The sequence below is a fragment of the Thermobia domestica genome, chromosome 8 (assembly GCF_964235325.1).
Source record: "Thermobia domestica chromosome 8, izTheDome1.hap1.1, whole genome shotgun sequence".
Taxonomy (NCBI): domain Eukaryota; kingdom Metazoa; phylum Arthropoda; class Insecta; order Zygentoma; family Lepismatidae; genus Thermobia; species Thermobia domestica.
The window spans coordinates 193,685,733-193,698,968 of NC_137461.1; the positions used below are offsets into that span (position 1 = coordinate 193,685,733).

At 34.3% G+C, this 13,236-nt stretch overlaps 1 protein-coding gene across 3 annotated transcripts in view; it reads left to right on the plus strand.

Moving 5' to 3' along the window:
• The window catches only part of LOC145693400 (putative multidrug resistance-associated protein lethal(2)03659), a 309,144-nt gene extending 296,235 nt beyond the window's left edge, over positions 1-12,909 (plus strand). For 2 of the 3 annotated variants that reach the window (XM_081769367.1, XM_081769368.1), the window contains one exon: positions 6,596-6,751. In XM_081769367.1, the coding sequence (XP_081625493.1) occupies positions 6,596-6,625 (30 nt within the window). In that variant the 3' untranslated portion in view covers positions 6,626-6,751. Of the gene's footprint in view, positions 1-6,595; positions 6,755-9,628 lie in introns of those variants that run through there. The other variant, XM_081769366.1, reaches the window with a different exon arrangement.
• The last annotated feature ends 327 nt before the right edge of the window (positions 12,910-13,236 follow it).

The following is a 13,236-nucleotide window of genomic DNA, read 5'->3' on the forward strand; positions in this document are numbered from 1 at the left end:
CCACGAAAAAATCCACGGACACAATACTGGCCACCACAAACTTACTTGGCTGCAGATCCTACCAGCCAGGGCTCCAGGTACCACAAGTAAGCACTTTATCACTGACCCACCGTACCCCATCCAAAGCTCGTGTTCAAGTTTGAGCTACATGAAAATATTGAAACTTAGCCAATAATAAACAATATTAATAAATTTTGGCACATGTCTTATTAAAATAAAGAATAAAACTTTTGCTGTAATTACGAGCCAAAGCTTTCATTCAATTAAGTACAGCTTCATTAAAATCTTAAACCTGAGCCAAACATATCAAAGTTATCCTTAATAAAGCTAATTGTGTATGTTATATCAAAATAAAGCCCAAGCCTCGGGAATAATTATGAGTGAAAGCTCGCGTTCAATTCGAGCTTCATAAAAAACGAAACCTGAACCAAACCAAACATCCATGTTAGCTTTAATAAATTTAACTAACGTATGTTCTATTAAAATAACGTCTAATTCTGACTAATTATAAGGTAAAGCTCACTTTCAATTAAGTTCGAGCTTCATTACCTAAATTTCATTAGCATTTATGAAAGCATTGATTCAATGAAGTTGATAGACATTATGATAATTAAATCATACGTAGAGAGCCTAATAAGTAGACAATTACGTCAAAATTCAAATAATATATTCATATTCCCCAAAACTGGCAGTCCTACGTTAATAATATTAAACACATACAAAACTGCAATCTTATGCTCCGTTTGTTTTATCTTGTATAATATACTTCAGAAAAAACAAACGATTTCCGCTAAAGCCTTACAAATTTCAGTATTAAAACTACTTATAACCTTATACATATCAAATCTTTCTGATCAATTTTAGCAACTTCGAAAGTCCAACAACCAAATACAAATAGCGATATTGTACTCGTACTTTCACAAATCATCTGCATCAGCTTTGCATCAAATAGTTTGCAAAGATTTGCCCATGCTCTCATCGCAAGTCTAAATAAAGATCGAAAAAAACAAGCAAATGTGACTAGCATTATAATCTTTTCAAGTTTTTTTTTTCTAAATAAAGTACTGTAACATATGCTTAGTATTTTAAAACAATACATAATATCACATGATAGAATAAAAGTCAATAATACGAGTTTCATAGTTAATATATAAACAATATTAATAATAACTTAATGCTAATATGCAAAAATATTATCTCATAAGTTATTATAAGATAATCAAGGTAAAATCCAACATCAAAAGATATAAAACAAAACAAATCTAATACTCATATATATTACCAGCAACTGTAATCATATACGGGCGTTTGTGCAGTACGAAAGCAAATGACTGCATCAATTCGTACGGATCGCAATCAAAGAAGAAACTGTCTTCGGGCATCGTGGCAAATCATGGAAGATGTATCTTTGACGGTAAGTATATATTTCAATTACATTTAGACCTAACTTACTTTTTAAAAAACCTAGTTTCACAGTTTAAAGAAAACAAAAAGTAAATTTTAATGTTAAAGAAAATTGAAAATCTTTTAGAGTAAAATGAATTAGCAGCCACACCGTTTTTAAACATCAAAAATTATATTACGTAATAAATTAAATTTATTGAAAAATAATAAGCAGTTACGACCCTTTTAAACGACTATAAAATTACGTAACAAGCAGTCAAGCAGTCATAAAAAAGAATATATGTTTTATAAATGGTTATCGCCTTTCAACAAGAATGGAAAGTTAAATTTCAGTTATTTTTAAAGGAAAATATATAATGAATCATATAAAAATTAAAATAAGCCGATCAAGAGGATAAAAATCATTCTTATTTTATATCATATTACTAAAATTATAATACAAACCTTAGAATGATCTTCCGTATATACAACATCTCGTAGGTCATAGCTACCTAAACTTAAAAGACTTAAAAGTAGAACGTGGGAAAAGGTGACGATGTGTCATCTTTCTACTCAGCAGGTGCACGGTAAACTACTCGTAGGTTGGTCTTTTCTACTTCAACCTAGACTTACATTTATTAAACAGATCTGTTTATTTTTAATATTTTCTTGTCCTTCCTACTAGTAGTTTATAACTTTTACCGGGCACTAGCGTACGGCCATACCTTTTTGTAATTGCAACTACATTTTCCCTTTTGATATGTGCTATATTTTGTGTATATACAAAACGATCTATTGTAGTGTTTCTCGGTACAGAAGAACGAAGAGAAAATAGAGAATGGTATTTTATGATTTTTTTATTGTATAAATTTGAAGAATAAATGGTTACAAGCTATTTCACAACGAAGTCCTGGCATTGGTCATCTTATAATGATCACCGGCAACAATCATAGTATATTTTCCAGTAGGCGTTTTGAAAAGATCATTGAACTGGCTTTAAAGCCTATCTGCTAAAAAAAAGTGATTTAAAATTTCATTAGAACTTGAAAATTATATATTTATAAACAAGACAGCTAAGTTCCCCTAGAAGGCCTTTGAAAAGAAATGTCACATGAAATAACTACAAAAGAAAACTCACTTTTTTCATTTATAATTCAAATGGAGTCAGTAATTACACGATTCAAATACCTAATAAGCCCACGTATCAAAGAATAGCAATCATAAACAAACATGGCAACTCTTATGTTTAAAATTACACAAAAACATTCTTTTAAAGGGTTAATCGTAGTTGATCAAGTAGACTAAGAGTAATAAGAACCACAATTAAAGCACTGAAGAGAAAGTGTGATAAAATTACTAATGATTATTGTAACTTTAGGGCATTCTCAATTATTGCTAAGAACATAATGAGCAGTACAAACATATGAAGTGTAATCATCGCGCGAAACTAGTAATTTCCAAGAAAACTTCCAATGGTTTTACGATTGTTAGGTTGGGATAGAAAAGGAAGAACTGTGATTTAGAATTTACATTATAGACTAACAAACAAATCCATGCTTTTACGTTGGGTAATTTTAATTGAAAACTAGGGCAGTATCATTAAAAATAATGGCAACACAAAAAAATTATTACAATTCCCGGTGGAAGCTCATGTGTTAGGTAGTAAATCCTCGTCTCATACAAGTTCAGTGCTGAAGGGAGCGATAACTAAAGTTAAATTTAATATATTACAAAAATCTTCGTTCCTTTTTAATTTTATTTTAATGAAGACTGCATCTCTTGACAGTCCCATATCCTTTATACTTTGTGATCAAAAGTATCCGGACACCTGGCTGAAAATGACTTATGAGTTCGTGGCGCCTTCCATCGGTACTGCTGGAATTCAATATGGTGTTGGCTCACCCTTAGCCTTGATGACAGCTTCCATTCTCGCAGGCATACTTTCAATCAGGTGTTGGAAGGTTTCTTGGGGAATGGCAGCACTTTCTTCACGAAGTGCTGAACTGAGGACAGGTATCGATTTAGGTCGGTGAAGCCTGGCACGAAATCGGTGTTCCAAAACATCCCAAAGGTGTTCTATAAGATTCAAGTCAGGACTCTGTGCAGGTCAATTCATTGCAGGGATGTTATGTAGCCACTCCACCACAGGCCGTGCAGTGTGAACAGGTGCTCGATCGGTTTGAAAGATGCAATCGCCATCCCCGAATTGCTCTTCAACAGTGGGAAGCAAGAAGGTGTTTAAAACATCAATGTAGGCCTGCGCTGTGAGAGTGCCACACAAAACAGCAAGGGGTGCAAGTCCCCTCCAAGAAAAACACAACCATACAACACTACCACCTCCTAATTTTACTGTTGGCACTTCACACGCTCACAGATGGCGTTCACCGGGCATTCGCCATACCCACACCCTGCCATCAGATCGCCACATTGTGTATCGCGATTCGTCACTCCCCACAACGTTTTTTCACTGTACAATCGTCCAATGAATAAGCTCCTAACACCAAGCGAGGCGTAGTTTGGCATTTACCTGCGTGATGTGTAGCTTATGAGCAGCAACTCGACTATGAAATCCAAGTTTTCTCATCTCACGCCTAACTGTCATTATACTTGGAGTGGATCCTGATACAGTTTGGAATTCCTGTGTGATGGTCTGGATAGATATCTGCCTATTACACTTTGCGACCCTCTTCAACTGTCGGCTGTCTCTGTCAGTCAACAGACGATGTCGGCCTGTACGGTTTTGTGCTGTACATGTCCCTTCACGTTTCAACTTAACTATCACATCAGACACAGTGGACCTAGGGATGTTTAGGAGTCTGGAAATCTTGCCTACAGACTTCTGACACAAGTGACACCCAATCACCTAACCACGTTTGAAGTCCGTGAGTTCCGCGGAGCGCCCCATTCTGCTTTCTCACGATGTCTAATGACTACTGAGGTCGCTGATAATGAGTACCTGGCAGTAGGTGGCAGCACAATGCACCTAATATGGAAAACGTATGTTTTGGGGGGTGTCCAGATACTTTTGATCACATAGTGTATGTTTAAAGAATCCTTGTGGGACACATTCACAGCCACTTGGATTTCTGTTTCTATTAGTTCATAGTAGCTTCTGTTCCTGACATCAGTATACCACGATCGATCGAAACTGATCGATATAATCGAGACGGTGTTTACAGGGGCTAAGTTGTTAAAATCAAATTATTCATAAACACGAGAGCTGTTAGGTAGGAGATGAAAACGAATCTGATGAGTTTTGTTCTTAAGCTAAATACTTGGACTATGTATTAACACTATGAAAGAAATCAGATCCTACAACTGAAAAAAATCGCACTCTCTTAAAAACATATTAAAATGTCTAGGACTATAATTTCTTTTATTTATTGGAAAACAGACGAAATCGTTTTACGAGAAAAACTTGTAACGTAAAACGTGGCAGAAACATAAAGATTACAAGGAAGACGTAAAATCTGAGAACCCTAGAAGATAATGTCTAGAAAACTTCTCAAAGTATGGAAAATGAGTACTGTGTAAAGTAGGCTAGATATTAGAGTTGATATTAAAATAGACAAAGTGTTTATGAACTATAATCTATGTGGATGAGAAAACAACATAGATGTTCTTCATATTCGTACTAGTGTAAGGTTTCCATATACCTTTGTTAATAGAAAGTTTTATTAATATTTCTTCACAAAACTTGTAAACATTATTTGAATTTTTAAAAAAGGAAATCGAGAAAATAACTGTTGCATTAATCCCTTTGCCACGTTGCAATATATAAGGAAATTATTCCTCTATGGCCGTTAACTAGTGCACCATCCGGCAAGAAGGAGAACTAGGCACGGATACTAGGCTATACGAGAAATGTAAAAAATTGCAGGTTTTTTTAATGTAATGAAATTATGTGAGTCTAACTTGAACAAACAGCACACGGCTCTTTATATAGATAATGCCAAGGTCAGTCTTCTGCGAGCGATTCCAGTCACTTGCTTTTGATGCCAGATAGACGTTGTAACTCTGCAACTGAGTTGATAGTGTGAATTTGTGTAGATGTGGTGCTCTATATTCTAAGATCATTAACTGTATATTGTGTTGTTTTATGATTTGTGGATTTCATTTTGGATTCAACAAACATAAATCACTTTGTGATAAAGGTGAAGAAAACTTAGGCTTCTGAAAGTTTAAAAGATACAAGAAATTTGAACGCAAGGGAATGTAACATAAATTGCATTAGCAGTAGTGATTTTAATTAGCATAAACATTTGAAAACGAGTGTCCCTGCGACAAGCGGACAAATTTCTACTCACCGTAATGAAGCGAGTGAACCTCCTGATATATCCGGTAAGACAGATAAACCAAGTCTTGTGTACTGTTATAATATATTTAATCTTGTCCATTTTTTAACTTATTATATTACTATTTCGTCGGGAATGCCAGAAGTCAAATAAAAGTTGCTGAAAATGAAGTTTCGAGAGATAACAGCTTCATTTTAAAGCGTAATGACGTGTTCGTATCTAAACAAGTCTGTGAAATGTTAGAATGTACATTTCCGTAGCAATAAAAATAAAATAAATAAACATAAAAGAAAAATAAAATATTTTAGCCAAAACTATACAACGCAAAATGGTAACCATATTCTTTTGCCCCAAAAGAAGTAAATTTAACTGTGTTCTTGATTGAAGATAAATATAATATATTAAATTAAATTTTTGAGTTGTTGAATAATCTGCCCCCGTAAAGGATCTCCAGTTAATGTTTGATTCTAGAAAATGAATTCTGGAAACTTTTTCAGATACTCTAGAAACGATGGACTTTTCACAACGAACTACACGTTCACAATATTTCTCTTGAAAAACCGTTTTAATTGTCATGATGCTTTTACAATTCAAATCACAGTTTCGAATTCACTTTTTGTCCTACCTTTCGTTAAGTGATGTCTAAGAACCACATAACCTCATATACAGCTTGAAATACATCAGAATGTGCTAAATTTAGGGTGTACACATGGTGTGTATATATACATATTTGTATAATAACATGATGCAACATGTTGGCACAACTTATAGATGTATCACAGAGCTGATTTTACGTTTATGTATCAGTCAGTCAGCGATAGCTGATTTACGCTTCTTTTGTTCGGCAATCTATGAGAGATCGAGGTAAAACATTAGAATTCAAAGGAAGAGCATACTAAGTGTTCCTTATTTTGCAGGTACTCCAGCACAAGTCGGCTTGGCTATAACTCAGGCCATGGCTCTTTCTGGTGTTTGGCCCATTGACATATTTAGAAGAGATGAATTGTCAGAGCATTCAGCAGCCATTGACAAGGTGGTGCAGTATGTCCATATTCCACAGGAAAAAATTGTTTTTGGTAAATTTTATTGTAAATGTATTTGCTAAAGCTACTAGAGTAAAGTGACTTTAAAAATGTTACTTAATATTTTCAATTATAAATTTCATATAAATTATGTTACATAAAATTAAGTTCATGCCTGCAAGATATAAGGTTGATTTAATTTTTAACAATATATGGTTACGAAAATTAACCTTTTCAACATCAAGATCAGATCAAAATGATCACGACACTCCGAAGTGTGTACTCACGTCGTATATGAGCTATTCTACACTCCCCTAAGTTCCATTTATTCTCATGCACTTGCCAAGAAGTCATCCGAAAAGTTGATGCGTACATTAGGTACTTTGGAGATTGAGCTATCTTGATATTTCGTGTAATTGTGAAAATTTTAAGAAATTTGCCTAACAGTCGACTTTAAATTCTAGTTATAACAATGATTCACTTGAATAGAACAATGCTTTCTTTATCTGCCCTTATTCTTCTTTAAATCTAGTGTTATGTGATTAAACAAGACCTTGTTTTTGTGTGTTGGTTTTGCAATTTATAGGTATTACGGCTAGGTGACATTACCAGTTAAAGATGTAAGATGTCTTATATCAGTTGATATAAACATGTAAATACATATTTTACAATAGCGTATGTCTCTACTTGTAATTTGGAAAACAATCTAATTTCTTACGTGAAATATTCATAGGTTAAAATTAACCCGACAATATTTTGGAATATATTGGCAATATTTTGGAAGGCATGATCGTGGCGTCTGTATATGATACTTGTAAATACAGAACATTACCTAGTAGAAGAATTACAAAGTTATCATATCGGTTTAAGTTATCATAAACTATGTAAATACTTTAAAAAAAATTGAATTGATATACTGTTTAATGTAAAGGGAAAAGAAATAAATGAATGATATGGTTAGAAGCTATCAGAAGGATTGCTCCGTACTACCAGCCTTACAGATTGGAAATTTCGTTTTGAGTTTATAATAAAATTAGCTTTCTTTTATATTTTAAGTTTTGTAACAAACAAGTAACTAGCACTATAAATTGATTAGACTTTATTAAGTTATAAGAATTTCAATAACCATTCCAAGATTATGCCATTTTCCTTTGTTCGCTCAGTAAGACGCAATTGAGTGGACCTGCAATTAAACAAAATTCATTTGTTTAAAAGTTTTGCACAGAAGTGAAATGAAATAATACACCTATTATACTCCTAAACAATAAAAGTACAATACAGAAAGAGAGAAGTAATACTAGCTCCAAATGTGGTAGACAAATAGTTCAACGTACACATGTGAAATAATTACGTTTATACTTATTGTACAATGTGTAACACTCAGGAGGCCCTAATCCAGAGGTCAGTAGCGTGTGGGCATATCTAGAACATCAGAACAGCTGCGAAACGATGATTGTTTGGACGTCTACTTGCGGTGTGGCAAACCATGCGTCTGCGACAAGTTTACCAAACCTCATCAATTAACTGGAGAACGTCTCCGGTATGCAAAATGTTCTGCAACTTTTGATCTGACACGATCAGTCGGCGAGAGATCAAATGAAGGCGCCAGCCAAGAAAGCAGCGAAACGTCTTATCCATCCATGAAATGTAAGTCGTTGGGTTCCACGTGAGATTGGCGGGTGTAAGAAGGCGGCTTTATACAGAACCTTCAATAGAGGGGACATAGCCAAGTCAAACATAGCTGCATCGTCTCCTTGTCAAAGCCCCTCAATCATATTAAATGCAAGCGGCCATGAAATCCAATGGCATCTTGTGTCATAACATCCAGTGATAAATGAGTTCCAAAAGTAAGAATGTAACTATCGACTAATCTGTTGCCAGTTGACCGAGACGATTCTGCCAGGTGACAAAAGTAGGATTCAGTCGATAAGGGAATATCATTTCATTCAACTATCATGGGTAATATTTAGGGCAGCACTGTAGCTCTACACCCCTTTTTTAAGCAGTCGATGGACACCATAAAAATATGCCATTCCTTGCCTTGCCAGATGACGTAGAGCTATTCATTAGGATGCTGGTTGTTTTGCAACAACCTTAAATTAATGTTGTCCTTCTATATTCGCAGAAAGTCTGTCTCTCCATTGCATGGCATGACACGGAAGTTGTTGGAGCCATTCCTTCGATTTTCCCATCACTGTGGCTACACTATGTCCATTGCAAGCATGAATGTCGCAGAAGCATAATCGGAAATCACAGTATGCAACACACTCTTTCTGTAGTTGTGATATATCTTTGCGACTTAAGAAGAAAAATAGTAACATAAATACTTATTCTCTGTATCTTTCTATTCTCTTGTAGAAGAGTTTGGCTCAGCAAAATACTATGAACGAACTTGACTAAAAATGATAATAGAATTACTAATGACTTTGGACAAAGGTGTACACTTATAACCTCTGAATTTCCGCAAGAATTAGAATTTGGGAAGTACAGAACATACACTAACATGTAGCGTTATACAGTTATTACCATTATCAGGATCATAAATGGATCTTTTGTGGAAAAAATATTTTCAGGCAGTGAGAAACGCTAGATCATTGAAAATAAGTTTTATCACTGTAAAATTCTTCCGTGTGAATGGAAAGTTAATATTATAATATTGAAATAAAATTATCATCTTCAACAAGTTCTAAACTTAGATTGTTTGAACATAAAGGTAATATATGTGTTTTTAAATGAAGTTAATAATGGAAATGTATGGGTAAGATGGAGATATCGCATTACCATAGGTAGTAGTTATTGTGGTAGAAAGTAATAGGACTAGAACTACTAATAGAGAACTAATAGAACAAAGACATTCCATATAATAGCGTCAGGTAAATTAATACATAATTTGGAGTAATATTCATGTTTCCTTTGTTTTGTTCATAGATAGAGGATCTACATTGGCCCTACGAGCAAAAGAAAAAATTGAAAGAATTGTTTTCAGAGGAATCTATGCGGAAAACACAAGTGGGTTGAAATTGGTAAATGATTTCACTGTTTTCATTTCTCCAGGAGAATTCGTAAGTTACAGCTGCTTTCCATTTAATAAATACAATAAACTGAACAAAAATATGCACTTTTTTGTTATATGTAGTCGGAATGATTGGTGTACAGGATTTGCTTGTAGACTCATAATTTAAATGCTCTCATTCGGTGTCATCGTAGTAACTTCAATTTCAACTGGGGGTACAACTTCTCGGATAATAACCCGAGCAGTTATCGAATACTATTTTAGTCATTAGTCTATCTTTCTTAATTTCTTATTGTGTAATGATGTAAAACCAGAATTAGAATTACAAAAACTTCTTGGCAAACAAGATCGGTCGACAAATAACTGGTCAGGTACCACTTACGTTGGTAGTTACATGTGGTTGCTTTCAGTAAAATTGATTAAACAATAGATGTAAATTGTTTGTAACATTTTTGTCAGATGGTCCGGAAAGTTCTGTGTGTATTCGATGTCTTTGTGTTGAAATAATTTCTATAGACACACAGGGTAGGAACATTGACAAAAGGCTGGTGAAATTTAGAAACATATATTAGATTAGATTAGTTAGTGTAGTGAGATCATGCTATATTAAAGCTTCGTGTCGTGCACCATTACGTTATTCTTCTACAAAGGTTGAAAACGCTACATGCACGTGCAAACAGGTTTGTGACGTATACGAAGATGATGCTATAGATGAATGATCTTAAGATTGCTTGCGAAATTTAGAGCACGAAACTGCAACTTGGAAAATGAGATATGTAATGGAAGACTGTCGACAACGGACGAGAACTAAATTAAGGCTCATATTAACTCTATACGAAAATTGAAGTAATAGCAGAGACGCCGAATCTACCCTAATACACTATTTATGACTATTTGGTGAAACATAGATACACCTTTCATTACAATGTTTGCATTCCACACCGTCAGAACAAAACTACCTTAATAACAATTCGAGTTGTAATGAGTTTCTAGAATGAATCAAACGAACCTTTTTTTCCAAAACGAATGTTGACTACTTTTAAAAATGGATCAGGATGACAAAGTATGTAAACGATATCAAAGCAAACTTGCGAGCCTCTAAAACGAAAACAAGAACAAACACTTATTGAAACATCATAAATCAATACAGGGATATAGGCTACTGTGTTCAGTTGGAGAAATTGAAGGAAAATATCAAGCAGGCCTACAGTTAGTGAAAAGCAAGGGCATTTTTTAATTTTTTTTTTTATATCAAGTCAATGGCATACAGTATGTGCATTGATTACTCTTTGAAAACTTATAGAGTTAGTCTGGGACATGTTAACTCCACCGCTTATATTTTTGCCGGACTTTGTGCCATTCGCCATAGACTTGTTTCGGTTTTATGGAGCTCTGTTATTCCGTGATTCAAACACTGTCAAGAAGCCCATTAGTTTTGCGCAATGTCGTTTTCGACTCTAAGCCAGCTCAATTCTACTCTAACGATATAGAACGATAGTCCAAGATCACCGGGAAAACTCGATAATACTTTGGGAACTAAGAGGTTTTCGAAATATCACAATATTTGTTTTCTTTCCTCTGATATAAAGTTCCTCTCCCTTTGAAACAACCGTTTTAAACAACATCAAAATCGATTTAAAAAAGAAAACAATTTTAGGGTAACGAAGAAATTCTAAAATGTAAGAAGAGGTTTGACGATCCAAACAAAATAGAATTGCGGCCCAAAGCATCTATGATATTTCTGGATAGAAGCTACCTGTTGCTGAAGTTACCTGCAGCTGTTTGCCTCTAACAGGTTGACCGCCATGATACCTCCAAATAGATCTCAAATACCACTCTTTGTGAAGCCGCCAAACGCAGTTTTGGGTCTCACCATAACAAAGGTTGAATGGAGTTGATTTTATATATATGCGATACAAAATACTTTTACAAATCATAGCATAAGAAATCTTGAATTAATACGATTAGTTGTTCCAGTGGTTATAGTATTATATAAGTTGTTGTTTATGATTAAATAGTAACATTAAACAAAACATTTCCTTGCTTGTAAAAAGTACTCGATGTTTTGATCTACAAATTAGTGGATTTGTTATACGTGTATTTTCTCTCATGAAATGCGATGATACATTAAATTTATAATAACTAGTAAGATCATGTGAATATTCTGATTTAATATTGGAATATAGTAAACTAATTTAATTGATTACACAATATAATAGAATACTTCAAAGAGTATACCGTTCACAGAGAAGCTACCATGTACATAATTTTTGTACAAATAATTGACATTTCATTGCAAACTTTATAAGAACTAATGTGGCTTAAATGTTTATTCACATAACAAATCTTGAAAACTAGACACAAAATGTATATATCCAAAAATACATGTTTCAGAATCCTAAGGTACTCACGCAACAATTTTTATAGAGGCAGTCTGACTACAGGCATATAATTTGAAGTACTCACCAAGTACCTCTATAAAAATCGTTGCGGAAGTACTGCAGGATTCTGAAACATGGATATTTGGATAGGGCACATACTAGTTCCTATGTGGAGTCTTGACTCGACTACGGTAGGTCCCATAGTTTTGGAGCTATGGACCTTTAAAATTCATTTTTTATGTTTTCCGCAGCCTATAACTCCGAAAGGAAGCATTTGTGCACCCAGGTTGGTCTATACATTTCGTCTTATCTTGGGGTCAGGAATCACCTCCCAAACGTTGTCGGTGTTGTTTTGAAACACCCTGTATATGTTTTAAACATGTAAATGGCAAAAGCATTCATAATTTTAAACATGTAAATAGCATTCATAATAAATAATGTGATATTTGTACAGGATTAAAGGAAAATTTGAGTTCTAGTGTTTTATTGTATGTATCTTCATCTCCTGAGTCCCAAACGTGAAATATATTCTTCCTAGCTTACCTTGTGAACATACAATATTATAGTTATTTACTTTGAAGTACATCTAATCTGAAGTTCACCAATTGAGCTTAAACTAAATGAGAATTTAAGTTTGACAATTTCGACCAATATACGTGTTACGTTCATACTGAATAACATATATATTTTTATACGGTTAACATGTCGATTTTATAGTATCCCACAGAATTAACAATTTCAGGGCAATGTTCGACACACTTTTACCTTCTGTAAACACGTAGAAGCACTACTAGTTACACAGGAGTGCCCATAAAGGGGGGCTATGACGCAAACTGCGTCATTGAAATATTTGGGGGGGGGGGTAAAATATCTATATAAATATGTTTGAGGGGGTGTAAAAATTAATCGAAAAGATTTTTTTTTTCATGGAAGCACACCTGCGGATAGACAATTGGGGGGTGCGTCATGGACATAAGGGGGGTGGGCACCACTGGGTTACAACCTACTTCATTTTGCTGGAGTTTCTACTGTTACTATTACTTCTAGCGCAACTACTACTTCTAGTTTCAGTACCATTCTCTGTAGGAAAACTAGCAGATAAGTGCATAAGATTTTAGCAAAGCGCAAATATAACGTAATTC